At 35.4% G+C, this 26,296-nt stretch overlaps 1 protein-coding gene and 1 long non-coding RNA gene across 2 annotated transcripts in view; one reads left to right on the top strand and one right to left on the bottom strand.

The window, feature by feature from the left end:
• TET2 (tet methylcytosine dioxygenase 2) overlaps positions 1 to 26,296 on the bottom strand; it is a 146,309-nt gene that overhangs the window by 10,219 nt on the left and 109,794 nt on the right. Inside the window, exons 5-8 of the mRNA XM_081484028.1 lie at positions 25,029 to 25,122; positions 24,192 to 24,400; positions 10,627 to 10,777; positions 8,646 to 8,735 (exon numbers count right to left, since the gene is read on the bottom strand). Coding sequence (XP_081340154.1) covers positions 8,646 to 8,735; positions 10,627 to 10,777; positions 24,192 to 24,400; positions 25,029 to 25,122 — 544 coding nt within the window. The remainder of the gene's footprint in view (positions 1 to 8,645; positions 8,736 to 10,626; positions 10,778 to 24,191; positions 24,401 to 25,028; positions 25,123 to 26,296) is intronic.
• LOC145503779 (uncharacterized) overlaps positions 1 to 26,296 on the top strand; it is a 122,245-nt gene that overhangs the window by 86,955 nt on the left and 8,994 nt on the right. The window lies entirely within an intron of this gene.

Genomic DNA, 26,296 nt, shown 5'->3' with positions numbered 1-26,296 from the left:
TAGCTTTTCATTTATTGAGTTTTCACAGATGTCTAAGGTCTACCCTAGGTAACAGGCATGATCCCATCACAAAATGGATGGGTGGCTCAGATGGTAAAGAATCTGCCTGCAATGCAGATTCGATCAATGTAGATCGACCCAGGTTCGATCTCTGGGTCAGGAAGATGCCCTGGGGTAGGAAATGGCAACCCACTCCAGTATTCTTACCTGGAGAATTCCCTAGGTAGAGGAGCCTGGTGGGCTATAGTCCATGCGGTCACAAAGAATCAGACAAAACTGAGCAAACATTCACTTTTTATCACAAAATAACATTAAAAAGTTTCATGTCACAAAATAGAGTAAAGCAAATTACAGTTCCACCTTGAACAAGTTAAGGAATGAAATGCTTCTTTAACTTGCTGCCATGCCATAAAAACACTAAGCACTTTAGTTGTTGTTAGGGGTAAAGTTTTCAGTCTTTCACCATTACTCATGTTAGCTTTAGGTTTTTCATCTATGCCCTTTATTAGGCTGAGAAATTTTCCTTCTATGGATGTTAAATCTTGCCAAATGCTTTTTCTCTGTTGAGATATTTTTTCCCCCAATACAGTGAATCACATCGATTGATCTTTGACTATTAAATGAACTGTTCCTGAAATAAACTCCATTTGATCATGATGTATTATCCCTTTTACACCATTATTGGATGTATTTGCATGAAATTTTGTTAAGAACTTTGATATTAATATTCATGAAGATCATTGGACTTTATTTTTTCTTTAATGTCCTTGTCTGATTTTAGTATCAGGATATTTCCAGTCTCATAGAAGGAATTGGGAAGTATTTACTCCTTTGCTATTTTCTGGAAGAATTTCCATTGTTATCTCTCTCTTAAATAATGGGTGAAATTTGGAAGGGAAATCATTTGGGTTTGGAGTTTCCTTTTGGGAAAGTTTTTAATTACAATTTCTTTAATAGACACAGAAATATTTGTGGTATTTATTTTCTTTCTTAAAATTTATTTTTAATTGGAGGATAATTGCTTTACAATATTGTATTGGCTTCTGCCATACAACAATGTGAATCAGTCATAAATATACATATATCCCCACCTCCCCCCACCCCACACCCATCCCAGCCCTCTACACTGTCACAGAGTACTGCGTTGAGCTCCTTGTGTTATACAGCAACTTCCCATTAGCTATCTATTTTACATATGGTAATGTATGACTTACTTCACTCAGTGTAATAGGCTCTAGGTTCATCCACCTCACTAGAACTGACTCAAATGTGTTCATTTTTATGGCTGAATAATATTCCATTGTATATAGTGTACCACAACTTCTTCATCCATTCATCTGTCAATGGACATCTAGATTTCTCCATGTCCTATTTACTTTTTCTTTAGTAAGCTTTCGTAATTTGTGCCTTTTAAGGACTTTGTTCATTTCATCTAAGTCACTGATTTTATTTTCATAAAGTTTTAATAATATTTTCTATTACTAATTTGTAGGATCTACAGTTATTTCTCATCTCTAATTCTTGATATTGACAATTTGTACCTTCTATTTTTTTCTTGATTAAACTGACTCAAAGAAATAGCTTTTGGCTTCACTGATATATTTTGTTTTCTGCATTCTATTTTATTGATTTCTGTTCTTAACTTCAGCTTTTCTTTCCTTCTGTTTCTTATAAGGCTAAAAATGCTCCTTTTCTCCAAGTTTCATAGGGTAGCTGCTGCTGCTGCTAAGTCGCTTCAGTCGTGTCCAACTCTGTGCGACCCCATAGACAGCAGCCCACCAGGCTCCACCGTCCCTGGGATTCTCCAGGCAAGAACACTGGAGTGGGTTGCCATTTCCTTCTCCAATGCATGAAAGTGAAAAGTGAAAGTGAAGTCGCACGGTCGTGTCCGACTCTTTGCGACCCCATGGACTGCAGCCTACCAGGCTCCTCTGTCCATGGGATTTTCCAGGCAAGAGTACTGGAGTGGGTTGCCACTGCCTTCTCCTCATAGGGTAGAAGATCACTGATTTGAGACTTTATACTTTTCTGATATAACTGTTCGATGCTATAAATCTTTCTTTAAGCAAGGCTTCATAGTTGCATCCCACAAATTTCAATGTCACATCTTCATTTTCATTCAGTTTGAAATAGTTTATTTGTTGAGATTTGTGATTTTCACTTTGTAGGGTCAGAGAACATACTTTGTGACTTTTAAATTTACTGATAGTTAATATTCTGGGTCAGCAAACAATTATCTTGGTAAATCATCCTTGTACACTTGAAATTAATGTTAACTCTGTCATTGTGTGGGGAGTATTGTATATGTCAATAACATCAATTTGGTTAAAAGTGTTGTTCAAGTCTTCTGTCCCCTTGTTCTAACAGTCATTGAGAAAGATATACTGAAAATTGATTGTGGTTGGAAATTTCTTAGTTTTATCAGTTTTTGTTTAATATATTTGAAGCTATTATTATATGCATAGTTAGGATTATGTTCTCTTGCTAACCTGACCTTTTTATCATTATAAAATGATCTTTATAATATTCTATTCCATGAGATCTAACTTGCTATTAATATCACTCCAGCTTTTGATTGATATTAGTAAAATATTTCTTGGTTCTTGCTTTTTAAAATCATAATTGTTTTGCATCAGTGTGATTATTCAATATCACAAATTCTACCTTTTAAGTTGGGAGTGATAAAAAAATTTACTTTTGATGTGGCTTTTTTATATTGCTGGGATTAAATATACTATATACTATCTGTTTTACATTTGTTTTATCTTTGGTTCCATATTTTAAAAAATGCTTTGGGATTCTATTCTCATCTCTTTACTGGGGGACGATACACTTTTTTTTAGTGGCTGCTTATTTTAAGGTTTATAGTACAGTGTAATTTATCCATGTAGTATTATACTATTCCATATATAAGAATCTTACAACCACATACTTCCAATTCCCCAGCTTCTGCACTTTCACATGTTATGAGCCTTAAAATACATTTTAAATATATTTTAAAATAGCAGATTATCTTTTAAAGAAATTTTTTTTAAATAAGGGGGAAAAGTCTTTTTTCTTGAATATCTACTATTTATGATGTCTTCATTCCTTTTTGTCAGTCCAGATTACTATCTAGTATTTTTCTATCAGAGGGCTTCCTTTAACATTTTTGAAGTGTTAGTCTGCTGGTGGTAAATTATTTCAGCTTTGGTAGGTCTGAAAAAAAATTTTTATTTTGCCTTCAGTTTTTAGATTTTTTACTGATTTCAAGGTTGATAGTTTTGTTTATTTATTTTTCCAGTACTTTAAAGATGTTTCTATCTTTTTTCTTGCATTTTTCTCAGACTTGAAGTCTATTATCATTTTTTCTCTATATATGTCTTTTCTTTCCCCTCCTCCATCTGCTCTTCATGTTACTGATTTTAATGTGACTTTATGTAGCATTCTTTATTAATCTCCTCCCCCACACACACACAACCTCTATTTGGGGCTTGCTGAGCTTCTTCTGGGATCAATGGGTTTATTGTTTTGAACAAACTTGAAGAGTAATTGGCCATTATATTTTAAAATATTGTTCTGTCCTCCTTCTGGGGTTCTAATTACACATATATTAGGGTAAAATACTGTGCCATAGGCATTTGATCAATTCATTTTATTTTTCAGTTTCGCTTTCCCTCTTTCACATTGGGATATTTCTATCACCACATATTCAAGCTCACCAATCTGCTGTTAATTCCATCTACTGTATTTTTTATTCAGATATTAAATGTTTTTCATCTCTAGAAGTTCAGTATGGGTCTGATGTCTTCTTAGCTGTTTCTAAAGCCATGCTCATACTTTCCTCTATTGTCTTGAGCTAATGAAATATTAGTGATTTTAATGCCCTTGTTGATATATTCTTATCATATGTCATTTCTGGAACTATTTCTGTTGATTGCTCCCTACCCCTGCCCTCACCGACAATTATGGGTCATGTTTTCTAATTTCTTTGTATACCTGGTAATTTTTGATGAGTTACTAGACACTATTAATTCTATCTAAAATTTTTTTTTTGTTCTGAGATGCTGTTGTGTGTGTGTACTCAGTCGTGTCTGACTCTTTGTGACCCCCATGGACTATAGCCTGCCAGGCTCCTTTGTCCATGGAATTTCCCAGGCAAGAATACTGGAGTGGGTTGCCATTTCCTCCTCCAGGGGATCTTCCTGACCGAGGGATCAAACCCACATCTCTTGCATCTCCTACACTGGCAGATGGTTTCCTTGCCACTGCGCCACCTGGGAAGACCACCCCCCACCCCCATTAAGTTTGTTGGAATCAGTTTGATCCTTTCAAGTCTTGCTTTTAAACATTATTAGATGGAACCAGACCAGCCTAATGTACTTCTGTTACCAAGGCCAGAAAATTCTAAATACTCTACTTAATATCTTTCATGTTAGAGTGTCTTTTCCTTCTGGATGGTATTAACAATAACTATTCCAAGTCCTGTATAAAATCAAAGGATTGTTTTGCCTGTTTCTTTTGATGATTCTTTCCATTTTTTCCCTGGTGATCTCTTCACATGTGTGCAACAACATTCAGTACACAGCTGAAGACTCTACAGATCTCTGGAGCTCTTCTCAATGAAGCATTCTCCTCTTTGGGACTCTGAATTGTGAATTCCAGCACTTTTACCAAATTCTGAAAGAAAACCATGGGGTCTGTGTAGGTTCCTCCTTCCTGCCTGAAGCCTAGTGTGCTCTTTAGGAAGCAAGTTGGGGTAATTGTAAGTTTACCTTTTAAATTCCCTTCTCTCTAGTGTTAGTATCTTGAGTTTCTTATTGTCTTATATCTAAAAACTGCTGTTTTGTGTGTTTTTTCTTTTTTTTAAATGTGTGAAAGTAAATAAGTTTCTGTTAATCCACTATGGCTAGAAGCTGAAGTCATAACATGATAAAGTTTGTGATGGCTTGAATATTATTTACTATTAGGTTTATACAGCATGTTTGAGAGACTGGCTAAAGGTAAACGACCACTCTATTTCACAAACCACTGTTTGTGGTTTGTGACTATTTAGTCCATGCTGTGGTCTAGTTAGCTTTATTCTGTTCCTTGAATAAAAATGATACAAAATCTAGTTGGTTTTTAGACTTATGCCATCTTATAAGAAACACCATGCAGGAGTCTGTGAATGAATTACTGGAAATTAATCTGTCTGGAAGACAATTCTAAGTGGATAATTTTCTGATGGTGTAAAGCTGTGCTGTTCAATATGGTAGCTAGCAGCCACATGTGGCAATTTAAATTAATTAAAATGAAAATTTCATTAAATCAATTGCACTATCCACATATCAAGTATTCAGTAACCACATGTAGCTAGTAACTACCATTCTAAACAGTGTAGACAAGACATATTTCCACTGTCATAGAAAGTTCTCTTGGTCTAAAATGCCATCTCCACAAATGATGAAAGCACATGATTTTAAGATTTAAGCCGGCTAATTCAGGCCTAAACTTTAGTGGTAAGATAATCATAGAAAAGACAGAGAAATACAAATCTACTGGCAGATATGAAGGTGTATTTAAATTAAGAAAATATATTCTAATATCATGGAGCTGACAGAAGAAATGCTGTGAAGACCCAATGAAGCTTAACTTTAGCAATAAGACTTTATGAAATCAAGGACTAAAGCAAGGAAAAACATGCATATGTGAGAAATAAAGGTATTATATTCTATTGGGGAAAAGGAGGCAAACACCAAATAATAGACCTTGGCAGCATCCATAACTTTTATGTTTTACATATTCTGTAGGAAATGATCACATGGTTGTTTTTCAGATCTCTACACCATGTTAAGACATATGGAGAAATATTTCCAATAGTACCTACCATGAAATTTAAAAAAACACCTTATTCATTCTTAGCCATTAGTTGATTTAGTTTATCTAGACATTAAATCTATTTTTTAATGCATGTATGTATTTTATGGTGGCAAGAGCACAACATGAGAGCTACAATTTTAGAAAATGTTTAAATGTAAATTTGTTGATTATAGGTACAATTATACAGTAGATCTCTAGACATTATTGATTGTGCTTAACCAAAACTTCATGGCAACTGGTTAGGCTCCTTTGTCCATGGGATTTCCCAAGCAAGAATACTGGAGTGGGTTGCCAATTCTCCAGGGGATCTTCCTGACCCAGGGATCAGACCTGGGCCTCCTGCACTGGCAAGCAGATTCTTTACCACTGAGCTACCAGGGAAGCCCATAGTACATCTACACATTTGCTCATATATAAATATTAAAACACATCTAAGGAATTATACATAATCATAATCATGTTGTTATAACTTAAAAATCTGAGACACCTTTGTATTTTAGATATTCCAGGTTTAGGAAATGCATAAACTACTCCAAACACAAACAGAGGAGAATATAGATGCTTAGATAATAGAGTTTGTATGATACAGTCTATAGTAAGAATCAAAGGAGTAAGGTGAACATCAATGCTTGTTGTTCTGTCCCATTCCTAGTTAAATCATTTGATTAATAACCCCTATAAAAAATTCATTCAACAGAAAATGGCCAAACTTGAAATCTAGCAATATAGACTCAATTCATTTTATTTTATAGCTTGATTTATTGTGTTGCTTACCCAGAGCTGTTTTACAACAGTATCAAACCATTCCTTATACTTTCCTGTGACACTGATTAAAACAGGTAAGTTTGTAAATTAACAATATTAATCCCACTGTTATTAACTGCATTTAAAATAATTTTCATAGACATTCATTTATATATCTCTAAAAATCTAGGTGTGACATAAAACAACTTATAAAGAGACAATCATTAAAGTTGCCCCCTTTGCTACCTTAAAAAAAAAAAAAGTGAATTGAGGTTTGAGGAAAATGTTGAAGTCCATGTTAAAGAATAGCTAAATTGTTAATTAGAATTGGTCCCCTGTCTCTGCTGTGTAGACCAATCTAGTCCCCTTGGAGTCTTTAACATTGTTAAGTATTGCAAATAACAATGTTTGCAAAAATGTTGCCCTTCACACTTCCTCATATCCCGATGCTGCGTACTCTGAATACCTTCTCATCACTTCCAGCTTTCTCCCATCTATCAGTCTTCCTCTTCCTCTTAAATCTTTAACCTCTCCTATTCCATTGTTCCTACCCACCCCAGCCCTTTCTTCAATGGTTTTTCTTCCTTCACTCACCCCTAAACTGTTAAATGTCAAAATCATTAGCCACTTCTCATCTTTATAATCTCCACTCTGAAAAATTGCATTTACTCCTAACTACTTCCTGCATTTTGATAACTCCCACAGTGCTAACTTGGATTTTTTTTTCTGATTGTTTTTCTAATTATCCTAGAAATATGTCAAATCTAGCATGTCCAAAATGACACTTATCGTCTTCTCCTTATCTCCTTCAAATTTAATTTTCTTCACTGATTCCTAATACTAATTAAAACCACCTAAGCCAGAAATTTGGTGGATCCTCAAATTCTCTTTTGCTCATCCTCAAATCCAATTGGTCACTATCAGTTCCACCTCAAATATTTCATATATTTATTTCATTTTATCACTGCTGCTATTTTGTTAAATTAGGACTTTAATATGTCTTTGCCCAATGACTTCAACAGTTTACTTCTCTAATCTTCCATTAATCTAAGCTGTATTTCATTTATTTGGCTTGAGTAGCCTTATAGAGTTAAAACACTTCACTCTCACCACTTCCCTGGTGGCTCAGACAGTAAAAAAAAATCTGCCAGCAATGTGGGAGACCTGGTAGGCTACAGTCCATGGGGTTGCAAAGAGTTGGACACAACTGAGCAACTAACACTTTCACTTTCAACTATATAGAGTTAAACCACTTCACCTTCACTGCCCCCAGTATACACTTAGAACACACCCCAATATACACTTAGAACACCCCAGTGATAGGCCTCTTGTCTACAGGATTTTAAAATTTAAAGATCTTTGTAAGGCCTCCAAGGCCATTTATGACCTTACAGCTCTCCTCTACTCAGGGAGGAGCTTTTTTTCCTTCAGAAATGTGTGCATACCTCTATCCCAGCTGTTACCATTTTTTTCTATACTTTTTTCATTTCTCCTCTAAAGAAGCAGTTTATTGAAACCATGTAGACTTCATGGTCTTTTGCCTCCTTCATGAGCATTTTTAAACAAATGACCAAGCCTTCCATATAGGCACAACCTGGCACACACTTAGAAAATAGGGGGAAACTAGCAAAATCTAATACATCTCATCACATAGATATATACTTACAAAGTGGTACAACCCAGAGCTTTATATGTATAGACTTGCTATGAAAACAGTTAACAGGTGGTTGGAACTATAGTTTGAATCATATAATTTAATTAACCACTAAAGCCTGTCTATGGAGATAAAATTATCCATATGAGAACAAGATTAGTAAGTAAAACAGCTTGTGAGCCTTAAAAACTCATTATCTTTACAGATTAAAAGTCCAGAAATATGCTCTTTTGGATGGTATAATTTTCACATATCAAAAACAGAACACTACAGTGGCTTCAACAATTAGGAAGAGAAAAAGTTAGATAAAAGAAAAGCATTGCTTCAAAAATATTTCTGGAAAGACAGGTAGGTCATCAATAACGAGTAAGTAAAGTGTCTGCATCATTGTCAATAATAAACGTACCTGATTATTATATGCATCAGGTGCAAGCTTCTTGTACGTTGGTGCCATAAGGGTGGACAAGTTTTGTAAATGAGACTCCAGTTTCTCTTCCTGTATAAAATGAATAATTCTGCATATTAAATTCCAAATCCATTCTATCCATATATGAAAGTTGATTAATTAGATTTTTTTCCCCCTGCATCTTAGATCCAAATCAGTATATATAGCATCTCTTATTAAATAACTGCCATCTTAACACACTATTTCTAAGTGAGAAGCGGAGACTATTTATAACCTATTTTTGTTTGTGTTGCTAAATGTCTATCACTTTGTTATTTTAATAAGATTAATCAATTTTCTACTTTTGCATGCATTTTATTAATAGATGTCTATACTAGTAGTAGATTAGGAGAATGAAGCCATTCCATTTTAAAAGGTCACATTCTCTACTCCTCTCCAGTTAGTGGCCAAGGAAGATGAGGTGTTGAAAGGATTTGTTTGGTTTAACCTATTTCCAATCTTTATATTTTTAAATGTTTATAAAAATAGCGTTTCAAAATTTGAAACGATATCTCCATAGAACTAAAAATCACTAGGTGATTCAAATATGAATAAACCTCAAAGAACTATAATGTGGTATATGTGAAAAATTTTGTCAAGTTTAAAAGAGGAAAAATGTTCAGTTACATTCCCTGCCCCCCAACAAAGAATATGCTTTTTTAAATGCTAGGTGATAATAATCCATTGTTCCATTCATACTTAGAAATTCTCATTTCACGTTGATACGTCTCCAAAAACCTTGGGAGATTTAACCAGATGGCAGAAAAACGTTTGTATTTCAGAATGTGAGGAGATTTCTGACTGAAGCCCTCCTATCTAACAAACAGAGGATGTTACTAGCCATCCCCTGGATTTGGTTTACATGAAACACAGGAATAAATATTTATGAAGTAGTGGTGAAAAAGATCTCTGGTGTGAAAAATTAAAGTGGAAGGCAGCATGCAAATTTGCTATTCATTAGGTTTATTAAATAGTTGGGTGTTTTTCTTTATGAAAAGAGGACATCTAGCACATTAATACAGCTTATTAAAATATTATGATTCTATGAAAAAAAATTATATCGTGACTTGAAGAGCTTTTGCACTTTATTAAATTTCCACTTACTATTATAATTACTAATAATAGAGATAACACATTTTTCAACTAGAGGGACATGTAAAAATTATTACATCAATAGTATAGATATCTATTTCAATTGCATCTAAAATTTGAAAGAAAACTATTCTGTGTACAGATTCACTAAAAATTTGATCATATTTAAATGCTAAACATACTGAGGTTTTCCAGTTATTCAATTAACATACCCTAGAACACAAGCTACCCAAAAGTTGTTAAATTTGATACCAGTTTACAAAGTTATATTTCGAGAAGTTGATAGTCTAGAGAAGGGACAAACCCAGTGACGTCAATGAGAAATCGGAGTTCATTTATTTCAACTACACTTTTATATTAAAATCTGAATATGTTTTAGTTACTTGAATGCACTTATTATAGTAACATTAAACCATCAAATCTCATGGGCTGAAAATGTGAATAGAAATGGTCTTTTATGAATGTGGCAGTCACAAACATGGCTTCTATAATTCAGATTCAAAAGATGAAAGTTTTAACAGTGAAGTATTAATAATTTTAATATGGAAATGACAGCTGTGTAAAACTCTGGAATTAACATAAAAGACAAAGAATAAAAAGCCATAAGCATAAAGAGTTTCTGTTGCTCAAACCCTATTACTTTGGTATCACATGGTTGTTATAATGCATACTTTTATAAAATATTATTATGTGTGTCTACAGTTTAGCCAAAATTTTATTGATCCACCTTTGAGATGAAATTCTCTCTGATAATGAGAGTTTAACAGAGTATATCATATTATTCATTTCATCTGTGTTCATCAATTCTCCATGAAAAATAAACAGATTATACATCAGGAAGTAAACAAACCTCTTTTGGGTCATCCCCATGCAGCTTAAATTTTCTTGGGATCTTGCTTCTGGCAAACTTACATCCATTGTAGTACATGCTCCATGAACAACCAAAAGAAAAGGAGGCACCACAGGTCTCTGGGTCCAGCCCCTGACAGGCACAGGTTCTCCTGAGAAATCAAAGAAACAAGTTCATGACTATGGGTAGCATTGTCTGGCCATCAATCTCATATTCTGGGTATCTACATTCTAAAATGGGTGCAAATTAATTTTAAAAGTCTAACTTTATATTAAGCTGTGCCACAATCAAATGAGAGAAGAACTATTTCACTGGACTCAAAAAGACCATTTAAACAAACATTTTATTGTAGTATAAACTGGAGAAAAGTACACATGATTTTATAGCTTGCAATCACTCACAAATGAAACATACCCACGTGGCACTTAAACTAAGAAACAAAACATACACTTGCACCTTCAAAACCCCATCCTTTCAGGCATTGTCCTCCTAACAGTAACTTTTATCACAAGAGATTAGTTTTGCCTATTTTTACATTATATGTGTGTCTGTGCCTATGCCCATACACTCAGGCATGTCCAACTCTGCGATTCCATGGACTGTAGGCTGCCAGGCTCCTCTGTCCATGAGATTCTCCAGGTAAGAATACTGGAGTGGGTTGCCATTTCCTTCTCCAGGGGATCTTCCCTGACTGATGCAGGGATTGAATCTGCATCTCCTGCATTGGCAGGTGGATTCTTTACCACTGAACCACAAGGGAAACCCTTTATACTATATATACTATTGTGTTCATTGTGCTTAGTCACTCAGTTGTGTCCAAATCTTTGTGATTCCATGGACTGCAGCCTGCCAGTATCCTCTTCCCGTGGAATTCTCCAGGCAAAAATACTGGAGAGGGTTGCCACTCCCTTCCCCAGGGGATCTTCCCGACCCAGGGATCAAACCCAGATCTCCTGCACTGCCAGTGGATTCTCTACCATCTGAGCCACTAGGGAAGCTCTTTATACAATACATACTGTAAACCTACTGAATTTAGTGTGTATGTGTGTGTATATGTATGTGAAAGTGATATAAAAGTGAAAAAGTATGTGTGTATATATGTATATAGTTTTGCCCATTTTCATACTACGTATAGTATAGATCACACATACATTTATACACACACACACATATATAGTTTTGACTATTTTTACACTACACGTAAAGAAAAGGCAGAGGAACCAGAGATCGAATTGCCAACATCCATTAAAGCATCGAAAAAGCAATAGAGTTCCAGAAAAACATCTGCTTTATTGACTAGGCCAAAGCCTTTGACTGTGTGGATCACAACAAACTGTGGAAAAGTCTTAAAAAGATGGGAATACCAGATCACCTTACCTGCCTCCTGAGAAATCTGTATGCAGGTCAAGAAGCAACAGTTATAACTGACCATGAAATAACATACTGGTTCCAAATCAGGAAAGGAGTACATCAAGGCTGTATATTGTCACCCTGCTTATTTAACTTATATGCAGAGTACATCATGTGAAATGCCAGACTGGATGAAGCACAAGCTGGAATCAAGACTACTGGGAGAAATATCAATAACCTCAGATAGGCAGATGACACCACCTTTATGGCAGAAAGCAAAGAAGAACTAAAGAGCCTCTTGATGAACGTGAAAGCGGAGAGTGAAAAACTTGGCTTAAAACTCAACATTCAGAAAACTAAGATCAGGGCCCCCGGTCCCATCACTTCATGGCAAATAGATGGGTAAACAATGGAAACAGTGACATGCTTTATTTTGGGGGCTCCAAAATCACTGCAGATGGTGACTGCAGCCATGAAATTAAAAGACGCTTGCTCCTTGGAAGAAAAGCTATGACCAACCTAGACAGCATATTAATAAGCAGAGACATTACTTTGCCAACAACGGTCCATCTAGTCAAAGCTATGGTTTTTGCAGTAGTCATACATGGATGTGAGAGTTGGATGATAAAGAAACCTGAGCATTGAAGAATTGATGCTTTTGAACTGTGGTGTTGGAGAAGACTCTTGAGAGTCCCTTGGACTGCAAGGAGATTCAACCAGTCCATCCTAAAGGAAATCAGTCCTGAATATTCATTGGAAGGACTGATGCTGAAGCTGAAACTCCAATACTTTGGCCACCTGATTTGAAGAACTGACTCATTTGAAAAGACCCTGATGCTGGGAAGGATTGAAGGTGGGAGGAGAAGGGGATGACAGAGGATGACATGGTTGGATGGCATCACTGATTCGATGGACATGACTTTGAGTAAGCTCTGGGAGTTGGTGATGGACAGGTAAGCCTGGAGTGCTGCAGCCCATGGGGTCACAAACAGTCAGAAACAGCTGAGCAACTGAACTGAACTGACACTACATGTAGTATGCTATATATTTTACACTGTAGTATAACAATAGGCAGAAATGTGTGTGTATGTATATTATACACATACATACATACATAGCATACACATGTACATGTAATTATTTAGTATAAGCTTATTTGTATCTTTTCTTCAACATTTTTTCGATGTTGCAACTATATTGTTACATGTAGTTCTACTATATTTACATGCATACAGTTTTCAATTGTATAAATATGCCACAAATTAACCATTCCAACACAGATGGGGTGCTTTCTAGTTTTTGGCTAAAATACAGTACTGTGACTTTACAGACCAAGTCAGTTATATCCTAAGGGCAATAATTTATGTATTGCTCTCCTGACCTCACTGGACAACAATAGTCTTATTTGTAGTAACAATATTATTTTGAAGTTACTTATGTATGTTCTGACATAAAGAAATCATTGTTAACTTCAATTAAGAATTTCAGTGTAAGATGAAAGAAGTCTAAAGTAAAGATCCTGTAATCCTATGAATAGGAAATAGTATGAATTCATGCGTTAAAAAGTTCAAAATTTCTCTTTCTAAAAAAAATTTCTATATCTGCCCACTGAAAATACCTAAAGTAACAACACTGTTGTAACAATGGGCACATCTAGATATAGATTGTGGTCTCTAAATATCATTTCTCATTGAAAAGAACACAAGTTAAAATCCATGAGGTTTTTATTTTTCAAATGAGTTAATAATGATATAAAAAAGAAAGCACAAACTAATCATTTTTGGATGGTTACTAAGACACCAATTCACTATTTTGAAATTTCACAACTAAAGATACTTACTATGCATTATTCTATCATTTGTTTACAAACTATATTTAATGGTAACCAAACAGTTAATAAGGAAAAGTTTTTTAAAGTCAACTTTTCAGAAATATGGAAATTAACAAAAGGCTTGTAGCAGTCCAGAAAGCATTTATTCAAGAATAGCAGTGAAATTTCGGTAAGAAGCTAAGCTTTACACAGTGTTTTAACTTGCCCTATTCTCACTGTCCCCAGAACTCCACAACAGCCTTGAAAACCAGTAGTGCACATTTATGGTGAAAATCAGCAGGCTGGCAACTACTGGAAAGGGCAGAATTAGGCTGGATTTCCTCCAAAGCCCTACTTTTGGAGAAATGTCCCTATTTTACCTATTTGGTAGCTCTCTAGAAGACCCCACTGACAAGGCTTTCTTTATTTGATCTGACCTGGAGCCCACTTATTGTATACAGCCTGCTGAGGTCTTGGTAGACAAAACTAGCTAGACTGACCAAGAAAAAAGAGAGAAGACCCAAATTACTAAAATTAGAAATCAAAGAGAGGGTATTACCAATGATCTTATTAAAAGCATTATAAGGGAATACTATAAAAATGATCTATTAACAAGTTAGATAACATAGATGAAATGGACAAAAATCCCAGAAAGCACAAACTACTGAAACTGATGAAATAGAAATCTGAATATATCTATAACAAAAAGACTGAATCAATAATCAAAAAACTGCCCACAAGGATAAACCCAGGAGTACATGATTTTCCTGGTACATTTAAAGAACTAGCCCTAATTCTTTACAAATTCTTCCAAATAATATGAGAGAACCCTTTCCAATGCATCCTAGGAATCCAGTATTACCATGAAACCATAAAACAAAGACATCAAAAGAAAACTATAGACCAATATTGCTTATCAATATAGATGAAAAAATCCTCAATAAAACACCAGCAAACAGAATCCAGCAACATACACAAAAAGTGTATACTATAGCCAAGTAATAACTATGCCAGAAATGCAATGTTAGTCCAATGTACAAAAAAATCAATCAACATTATATACTACATTAACAAAATAAAATACAGAAAAAGCATCTGAGAAAAGTCCAACATCCTTTTATGATAAAAATGTTCAACCTAAGAACAGAAAAAAATCTTCCTCAATCTGACAAAGAACATTTACAAAAACCCTACATTTAGCATCATACTAATAGTGTCTTTGTTTCAAATAGTGAAAAACTAAATTTTCCCCTTAAAATCAGGGATAAGACAAACATGTTTGCTTTTGCCAGTTCTGTTCGATATCCACTATACATTCTAGCCAGGGAAATAATGCAAAAGGATTAAAAAAAAAAAAGGTAAAGACACTCAGATTGGCAACGAAGAAATTAAACTATCTCTATTCATAGATGACAAGATTTTTGTATGTATAAATCCTAAGGAATCCACTAAAAAAAATTAGTACTAATCAACTAGTTTAATAAGTTTGCAGGATACAAGGTTAATATATAAAAACCAACTGTGTAAGTGTATCCTCAGTTCAGTTCAGTCACTCAGTCATGTCTGACTCTTTGCGACCCCATGAATCGCAGCACGCCAGGCCTCCCTATCCATCACCAACTCCTGGAGTCTACCAAGACCCATGTCCATCGATTCAGTGATGCCATCCAGCCATCTCATCCTCTGTCGTCCCCTTCTCCTCCTGCCCCCAATCCTTCCCAGCATCAGGGTCTTTTCCAATGAGTCAACTCTTCGCGTGAGGTGGCCAAAGTATTGGAGTTTCAGCTTCAACATCCGTCCTTCCAATGAACACCCAGGACTGATCTCCTTTAGGATGGACTGGTTGGATCTCTTTGCAGTCCAAGGGACTCTCAAGAGTCTTCTCCAACACCACAGTTCAAAAGCATCAATTCTTCGGTGCTCAGCTTTCTTTACCATCCAACTCTCACATCCATACATGATGGACTGGAATGGGTGAATTTAACTCAGATGACCATTATATCTACTACCATGGGCAGGCATCCCTTAGAAGAAATGGAGTAGCCATCATGGTCAACAAAAGAGTCTGAAATGCAGTACTTGGATACAATCTCAAAAACAACAGAATGATCTCTGTTCGTTTCCAAGGCAAACCATTCAATATCACAGTAATCCAAGTCTATGCCCCAATCAGTAACGCTGAAGAAGCTGAAGTTGAATGGTTCTATGAAGACCTACAAGACCTTTTAGAAGTAACACCCAAAAACGATGTCCTTTTCATTATAGGGGACTGGAATGCAAAAGTAGGAAGTCAGGAAACACCTGGAGTAACAGGCCTCGGAGTACAGAATGAAGCAGGGCAAAGGCTAATAGAGTTTTTCCAAGAGAACGCACTGGTCATAGCAAACACCCTCTTCCAACAACACAAGAGAAGACTCTACACATGGACATCACCATATGGTCAACACCGAAATCAGGTTGATTATATTCTTTGCAGCCAAAGATGGAGAAGCTCTATACAGTCAGCAAAAACAAGACCGGGAGCTGACTGCAACTCGGATCATGAACTCCTTGTTGCCAAATTCAGACTTAAATTGAAGAAAGTAGGGAAAACCACTAGACCACTCAGGTATGAATTAAATCAAATCCCTTAAGATTATACAGTGGAAGTGACAGATTTAAGGGACTAGATCTGATAGACAGAGTGCCTGATGAACTATGGAAGTGTATCCTAGCAATGAACAACTCAAAAGTGAAATCAAAATAATTCCACTTAAAATAGCATCAAAAATAATAAATTATTTAGGAATTTGACAAAAGAAGTGTAGTACTTATACACTGCAAACTATAAAACATCACTGAAAAAAATTAAAAACCTAAATAAATGTAAAGACATACTGTCTAATAAATAGGAAGATTGTTAAGTAATAGTAATATTTTTAAGATGTCACTAGAACCTCTGTCAAAATCCCAGATGGGGAGATTAATAAGTTGACCCTAAAATTCACAGAGATCTGAAAAGGACACAAAGTAGCCAAAACAATCCTATAAAAGGAAAACAGAGATTTAGACACCCAATTTCAAAACTTACCACAAGTACTACAGCAGTCAATGCCATGAAGTATTGGCATAAGGACAGGTATGTAAATTAATGAAATAGGAAAGTCCTGAAATGACCCATACATCTTTGTCAATTAATTTTCAACAGGAATGACAACAGAATTCAATATGGAAAACACAACAAATGGTGCTGAGACAACTGGATAGTCACAGGCAAAAGAATGAAGTTGACTTCTTATCTCACATGATAACTCAACAGTGATCAAAAGACTCAAATGTAAGAGCTAAAACTATAATACTCTGGGAAGAAAACATTGGTGTAAATCTTCAAGACCTTGGATTATGCAATGATTTCTTAGATTTGACACTGAAAGTACAAGCAATTAATTAAAAAACTTCTGTGCTTCAAGGATATCATCAAATGAAGAGATAACCTACAGAATGAGAAAATATCTGCAAACCATATATCTGATGAGTTCTAGTATCCAGAACAATTAAAAACTGAGCAAAGATTTAAGTAAAGATTTCTTCAAAGAAGATAGAAGAATAGCCAATAGCAAATGAAATAATGACTAACATCATTACTCATAAGGGAAATGCAAATCAAAGCCATGAGATGCACATTACACCGAAAAGGTTATAATGAAAAAGGCAGACAATAAGCAGTTTTGATTAAAATGTAGAAACATCAGAACCTCTATATTTTGTTGCTAGGCATGAAGAGTGGTGCAGCTGTTTTGGAAAACAGTCTGGCAGCTCCTCAAAAAGTTAAACAGCATTACCATATGGCTAACAATCTCATTCCTAGGTATATACCCAAGAGAAGTGAAAATATATGTCTATACAAAAACATGTACACAGATATTTATAGCAGCAAAAAAGCAGAAATAACCAAAACGTCTATGAACTGATAAACAGAGAAAATGTGGTACATATACACAATGGAATCTTATTCAGCCATAAAAAGAAATAAAGGACTGATTAATGTTATGACAAAGATGAACCTTTAAAACATTATAAGATACCTAGGAATAAAATCCTACCTAAAGAGGCAAAAAACCTGTACTCTGAAAACTATAAGACACTGATGAAAGAAATCGAAGATGACAAAGATGGAAAGATATACTATGTTCTTGGATTGGAAGAATCAATATTATCAAAATGACTATACTACCCAAAGCAATATACAGATTCAATGCAATCCCTATCAAATTGCCAATGGCATTTTTCACAGAACTAAAACAAAAAATTTTTAAATTTGTACGGATACACAAAAGACCCTGAATAGCCAAAGCAACGCTAAGAAAGAAAAATAAAGCTGGAGGAATCAGGCTCCCTGACTTCAGACTATTCTACAAAGTCACAGTTATCAAAACAGTTTGGTACTGGTGCAAAAACAGAAATATATTAACAGTTCAAGGGAACAGAAATAAAGCCATGCATCTATGGTCAATTAATCTATGGTTAAGGAGGCAAGAATATACAATGGAGAAAAGACAGTCTTTTCAAAAAGTGGGGCTGGGAAAACTGGAAAGCTACATGTAAAAGAATGAAATTAGAACACTCTCTAAAAACATACACAAAAATAAACTTGAAATGGATTAAAGACCTAAATGTAAAGCTGAACACTAAAAACTCTTAGAGGAAAATATAGGCAGAATACTCTAACAAAAATTTCATAGCAATAGCCTTTTTTGATCCACCTCCTAGTGAAAATAAAAACAAAAAACAAATGGGACCTAATTAAACTTAAAATCTTCTGTACAGCAAAGGAAAACATAAACAAAATGAAAAGATAACCCACTGAATGGGAGAAAATATTTGCCAAAAAAGTGACCGACAAGGAATTAATTTCTAATATACAAACAGTTCATGTAGTTTATATCAAAAAATCAAAAAATGGGCAGAAGATCTAAAAAGACATTTCTCCAAAGACATATAGATGGCCAAAAACACTTGAAAAGATGCTAAACATCGCTAATTATTAGAGAAATGCAAGTCAAAACCACAATGAGCAATAACCTTACACCAGTCAGAATGGCCATTATCAAAAAATATATTAACAGTAAATGCTGGAGAGGGTGTGAAGAAAAGGGAACCCTTCTATACCGTTTGTGGGAAATGTAAATTGGTACAGCCATTATAGAGAACAGTATGGAAGTTCCTTAAAAAAATAGAACTATTTTTAAGTTCCTTAAAAATAGAACTACCATATGATCCAGCAATCCCATTCCTGGGCATATATCTAGAGAAAACTAGAATTTGAAAAGATATATGCACCCTGATGTTTACTGCAACACTATTTACAATAGCCAAAACATATAAGCAACCTAAATGTCCATCAACAGAAGAATGAATGTGATATATATATATACAATGGAGTATTATTTGGTTATAGAAAAGAATGAAATGATGCCATTTGCAGCAACATGGATGCACCTAAAGATTATCATACTAAGTGAAGTAAATCAGAGAAAGACAAATATCACATGATATCAGTCATGTGGAATCTAATTTTTAAAAAATGATTTACAAAACAAAGGAGCTTGGGATTAACATACACACACTACTATATATAGAAAACCAACAAAGCACAGGAAACTCTACTCAGTATCCTGCAATAATCTATATGGGAAAAGAATCTGAAAAAGAATGAATATATGTACAATTGAATCACTATGCTGTATACCTGAAACTAAGACAACATTGTAAACCAACTATACTAAAATTTTTTTTAAAAATTTAAAGAACACACATCATGCTCAGTGGAAAAGGCCAGACAGAGAGGTTAAATATTGTATGATTCTATTAATATGAAATGCCCAGAGAGGCAGAAAGTTGATTAGTAGTTGTCATTTAGGGGAGAGGAGAATGGAAAGTGACTAACTAATGGCTCTGAGATTTATATTTGGGAGTGATGAAAATGTTGCACAACTTTGTGGATATACTAATGCATTGTATTGTATACTAAAAGGGTGGATTTTATAGTGTGTGAATTATATCTAAATTTTTAAAAATCACTACATAACAAAGTGACTTCAAGGTGATTTCCTACATGAAGTGGATACTAAAAAGGCACATTTCTTTCGACAGAGGCCTTTCAATTATGAATTAAGAATTTTCACGTTGTAGCCTCATTTCAACATGACTCAGAATTTGGCTAATTGTTAAATAACAAATCAGAGAAATTGTAATAAAAATATTTGCCTATGCAACATATTTTTAAAATGCTTCAACTTCTTTGGACTTCTAACTGTAAAAAAGAAAAAAGAAATTTAAGCTAAAAACTAGATCAGCTATTCAAACTTATGCAAGAATAGAAAACTAGCAAAATAATTTAAATGTATACAACAAATAAATTTGTACATTAAAAAATAAACATTTCAATTTGCAAACTAATAGAAACAGGTAATAATCATTGATGGATGTGCTAAGCCATTAAGTAAAAGTTTTCTAGGAAACTTTATGATGGGTGGATCAAGCTAATAACTTCTGAACAGAACACTGATAATATCACTATAAATGGAACAAAGCAGATACTATGTCCCTCGTGATGGGTCTAAAGAACTAAGATTATTTCATGACCACGTATGAAGCATTTTGCTAATATACATGTATACATACATATTTAAGTCTCTAACTACCAGTGTATAGAAGATATTAGTGGCAGAGGAACAAGTTAAGCAAGTGTACACAGTAAAATCCAGAGTGTGGGAAATTTTACAAAGCAAATCAAAATCATACAGTCTAACAAATTCATTAAAAAGAGGGGAAACTATTCACAAGAGGCTTGTGAATCATATACTTTATCTTACAAACTGGGACACTTTTGAGAATAAAAAGAAGTTCTATCCATAATTATGCTAGACGATAGGCTTGAACTAGGACCTACTGAAAAGTCTCAATCAAATGCAAGATATAGACTTTCTTCTTCTCAGTATTTTTTTTTACTCTCTGTGTATATCAGAAATAGGATCCAATTAGAGAATTTTAAATGTGGTCTGACCATTAAATGGTATTCAAGAATCACTCAATTTTGAAATGAAGGATAATGCCACTGTGACTAGGTTTTGTTAAAAAAAAAAGTCCTTATCTGTTAACGATATACATCAGAGTGAATGTAGCTGAGATAATATGGTATCTGTTTTGCTTTAAAACAGTGGCGGGGGTGGGGTTAGGAAGTGCGGGGGAGGGGGAGGGTATATGTTATAGTATTGGCAAAATGTTGATAAATGTTGAATCCATATGATGAGTTCCTGGGGAATCATTATCCTGCACTCTCCATTTATGTATATTGGAAAATTTTTATAATATGCAGTTTCTTTAAAAGCTTAATATCACCCAGCATGGCAGAGACAGTTCTGGCTTTGACTTTCTTATAATGGCAGATAACACTCCCACAACTCTTACTTGCCAAAAAAATACTGGCTAGGCTTAGTCCATAAAATGGACATCTCAAAGGGAAATCTTAAAAGGAGAAACAAATGGCTTGGCTCAAAGGAAATGTAAAAATTCATTTTGACTTTCCCACTGGCCATGCTCTCAGAGTTCATTTCTGGACTCACAGTGGGTGGTTATGGTGCATGCGGGCACTGGGATTTATAAGAATTCAGTGAGGAGGGTCACACAGCTTTGAACATTAAAATGAGTCAGCAGCCCCAATTTGAGATTATCCTTCATTGTTGTTGTTGTTTAGTTACTTCAGTTGTGTCTGACTCTTTGTGACCCTATGGACTATAGCCCACCAGGCTCCTCTGTCCATGGGATTCTCCAGGCAAGAATATTGGTGTGCGTTGCCATTTCCTCCTCCAGGGGATCTTCTCGACCCAGGGATCAAACCCACGTCTCCTGCATTGCAGGCAGATTCTTTTCCTGCTGAGCCACCAGGGAAGCCCTTTGACCCTGTTACTAGGAGTTTTTCAAGGCCTAAGGATAGAGAAACAATAAACAAGCTACAATAAAAATAAAATCTCATACCATGAAAATAAGTATTCTTCATATTTGTCAAATAATAATAATAATAATTTTAACTTTTGCCAGACATGAAATAAAATTTATTTTATAGGGTAGGAGAAACTTCATAAGCTGTATCTGAGTGATATATGGTATGCCATTGGTTAAGTGTCTATTTGAATCATGTACTTCAAGTATATTTTTTGTTTTTTGGGGGACTGCTCTAAGTATGAGTAGCCCAAAGCCAAAATATCATCTAAATAACTCCTCATCTTTACTTTGAAATTCTAGACCAAGTTAAGCAAAAGTATACAGACTGCCCTTTAAAATGTTTTAATATTTGCAGCACATCTTTTAATAGTTTTGTACTTGCCTCCTATTTAGACCAGTGAAACAAATTACAATTTTTCTTAGACCCCAGCCCCATCAACATTTGTGATTTTCAAAAGCAAAATAATGTAATTTAGCAAAGTTCTTCACATAAAATCTGACATATAGAAATAAATTCTGTTTCAGACAATGGCATTTATAGGAATCAAAGCCTTCAGGGGAAAAATAACAGATGTATAATATTGTAAAAATTAAATCAATTACAAAGGATGTGAAATATAGTTTGCAAGAAACTTTAAGAAATGTAAGCAAAGCTGTCATTTTCACAAGATCTTTGGTGGTTTAGAAGTTCCAGCTACCAAGTCTAAGAGGAAGTCTGCTTTAAGAAACACAAGGCAGTGTCACTGAATTCCTGAGAAAAATGTTGTCGCCAACACCAGCTCAAGATGTCTTAATGTTCATTTTCTTTCTGATTAAAGGCACCTAAATACATTAAAAAAAAAAAAGATGGGGAAACATGAGATGTTAGGATAAATAGAATATTACTTTACACCTTGAGCAATGCGGGAGACCCCGGTTCGATTCTTGGGTTGGGAAGATCTGCTGGAGAAGGGATAGGCTACCCACTCTAGTATTTTTGGGCTTCCCTTGTGGCTCAACTGGTAAAGAACTCGCCTACAGTGAGGGAGACCTAGGTTCGATCTCTGTGTTGGGAAGATACCCTGGAGAAGTGAGAGGCTACCTATTCCAGTATTCTGGCCTGGAGAACATCATGGACATGGGGTCACAAAGAGTTGGACACGACTGAGCAACTTTCACTTCAAAGCAGTCAACCATAAGTTTGAGTCATGTCTTATGAATCAACAACTTCAATCCTCCAATCTATCATTTGTGAAAGTGGGTTTATGGCCATAAGGTACACACCATGAAATTTTGGGATCATAACTATTTTAGAAAACGAAGCCACATTTTCATATCGAAACAGTAACTTTGATAGACATATTATTTATAGTTGATTTAGTACCCCCTCTACCTGCCCCCAATGTCCCAGAGGGAGCACCTATGTTAACACATACTTAAACCATAGCAATTAGAGAAATAGTCAATGAAACTACAAATTTGGTTAGCAGTGGGTTGTTGCAATGAACAGACAATGTTTCCATAAGCTCAGTAAACTATTTTGTAATTTGGTGGACATGGGAGAAAGGAGACTAAAAGAAGAAGTGCAAATAAACTGTGACTAAAATAGTTACATAGGATTTCAGTGCAGCACTGTGAATTTTCCTGTATTTTTTTAATGATATACAAGAATACCATAGCAGAAGTTAAATGAAAAAGTACACTTTCTCCAAGTGAAGATTTAAATTTCCTGCAGGTAGATGAGATTAAAAAATAAAAAAACACAAACAAACCATAAATTCTTGGTTGCATTAAATATATTTAACTGTATACCCTTGCTTTCCTGTTTCAACTTTTTATATTCCTGGAAAATAAAGCCCATTCATAGCTAATGTGTTGATTATTTAGCAGCAGTAAAAATAGAAGCAATTTTGATTATTGCAATGGAAGTAATGAACTAGATTGCAATGAAGTCAAAACCAGTTTGTTCCTACAGGACCTCTACAAGCCTTGTATTTTTGTCTCCTACAGATGTAGTAAAATCCTTGATCTGGATACCCTAAAGTTTCTTATGAAGCTTACTGTCTCAAATACTGCAACACAGAAGTGGTATCAATACTTACTAACATGATGGCCAGGCACACAAAAAGAGTGGGCTTGCAGCGAGCGGACACACAAATATTTTCAAGTTTATAGTATGGTCCCGTTTGTGGATATACACAGATTTCCAGCAAGCTGCTTCTAACTCATAGCTACACTGTCCAAAGGTACAAAATATTAGTGAGTGCACCTTCCTCAAAGTATCCATGTTAGCAAATACAAGATCCTATTGCATGTTTGTGAAGCGGGCATTTTGAGCCCTATTTTATAAACATGAAAAAGCAAGTTCAACTCTTTCCCCTCAAGCCAACAGTCAGGCTTTTCTAGCAGCGGAGGAGGAGGAGATGCCCCGGGAGGCACTTACTCTTCGTTCAGGGCGCAGCGCCGGTTGGTGAGCATGCCGTACTTCCTTAGCGTCTCAGTGAGCTCCGAGTACAGCTTGTCGGCCAGAGAGACTGGGATGCCTTCCCACACCAGGATGAGAATCACAATCACCGCAGCCTCACACGTGTGGCCAGCTCGCTCCCGCACCAGGCACAGTAGCTTCTCCTCGCTGCAGCTTCTGCGAACCACCTGTTCGGGTCACCATTCCACCCCAACACCCCCACCCCAACCAAAATAAAACAAGGGTCACTTGCAGCAGAGGAGAGCATTGATTGATGTCTGTATATTTTTTCACATCTGGTCACAATTAGGTTGACATCTATCAGCACATGCTACCTGCCTTTTGTTGCCCATCTATGATCTTGGGGCTTACCCTGGGGTCAGAACCAGGAGAGATGCAAATGCAGGCAGTGTGTAGCAGACCCTCCCCAGGACACTGCAGGCAATGCTCCCTGCATTAAAGCCAGATCTACATGCTTTAAAGACTTTAAAGTTCCAGGGCTTCAAAAATGACAAGATAAAGATTAACCGCAGGTTTTTAAAGGATTAAGGACCTCACATGCTGGGAAGAATTATACTTCTAGTAGGCACCTGAACAGACCTCCTCCTCACCATTAAGTTCTTTCAATTAAGTACAGTTTGTACATGATTTTAAACTGCCTTTTTCTTAAGAGATGACACAATGATAAATATAAGCAATATTCCTTTCAACTGGCATAAACGACTGTCTGATCTGGGCAACCCAATTCTCAGGGTTAGATGAATCAATCAAAATGCCCAAGACTGAGGATCAAAGGCCTTGTCAAATCACACTTACCCATTTGGCAATAGGACATCCCTGAGAACTTTTGCCTTCTTTACCAGTATAGATGACTCTTTCAATCCTAATAGCTTTACCCTTCTGTCCAAACCTTAAAGAAATCCACAGAAACACACACACACATAAAATTAGCAAATGATTCTAAGAGGCAACCAAAATACTGAACATTTGAGCATAATTTTATTCTATGATCACATCCTGAGAAATGAATAGTTTAATTTATTAAAAAAAAAAAAAAACAGAACTAAGCCAAGGAAACTGGATAACAGACTTTAAGCCTTGTATCTCTTTAGTATCAAAATATATTGATAATTGTAATGAACTATTTTGAAATTATATGTTGGGTAAAAATAATGGGGAAGCTTATTTTTATACATAATTTCACAAAGCACAAAACTTTTCCAAGTTTGTTAAATTTAGTCTTCCAAGATATGTACTATTTGATTTGTCCTTTGCTGAATTTAGCTATTTTAAAACTTGGGGAATCTTAATAGGTTTTAGTTAGAATCTGTTCCTCTAAGAATCTCTCTCACATTGTTTAAAAGGCTCTCAAATAACTAGTATCCAGCAATTTTGAAACTATGGGATAATTCTAGAAACAGATTATATTTTCCCTTATGACCAAGACACTACTTACTATTTGCTAATAAAAGAGGGCACTTAGGGAAATTCACTATTTTTGCCAGGCTACTAGATGATTATTTAGTGAATTTCTATAGGCTAATTTAGAAATAAAAACTTGGAATTGGGGCAACAATGATACAGAATATGTCCTTGCTGCCCAGAATGCGTCCTAATATATTTTAATGATAAAACTACCTACCTCTTAAAGAAAAGGCACCCCGGCATAACAGCAGCTCAGTGCTGTTGACACCTATGTGAACGTCTCTCTCTGCACTGATTATCTTGCTCATAAGAGTATTCTACATGCAGGAGTAACCATGTAGATTCAGGTAAATACTTGCATACTTATGACTGACAGTTAAACATAAATGTAGCTATAAATAGAATCTGTCCCTATTTCTATTCGGTATATCATTCTTGCCCTCTGCTCATACCAGTGGACAACTTCCTTAGAGATAGCTACTCGTTTACAACTCGAGGTGAATTTAACTCAGTGGTTCCTTTCTCATACCACCTTTCCTCTCTTTCTGACACTTTATCATCAAGTGGAAAAACCAGAGCGGGGTTTCTCTTTGCAGCCTGCGCCAGCACCCTTATGCCTGGCAGGCTGGCTGGCTGGCTGGTTCTTGTCCATGCCTGGG

This window comes from Giraffa tippelskirchi, chromosome 1 (assembly GCF_054371585.1).
Source record: "Giraffa tippelskirchi isolate mGirTip1 chromosome 1, T2T-mGirTip1v1.2.pri, whole genome shotgun sequence".
Taxonomy (NCBI): Eukaryota; Metazoa; Chordata; class Mammalia; order Artiodactyla; family Giraffidae; genus Giraffa; species Giraffa tippelskirchi.
The sequence above is the reverse complement of the archived record's forward strand: the minus strand, read 5'-3'. Positions and strand labels throughout refer to the sequence as shown.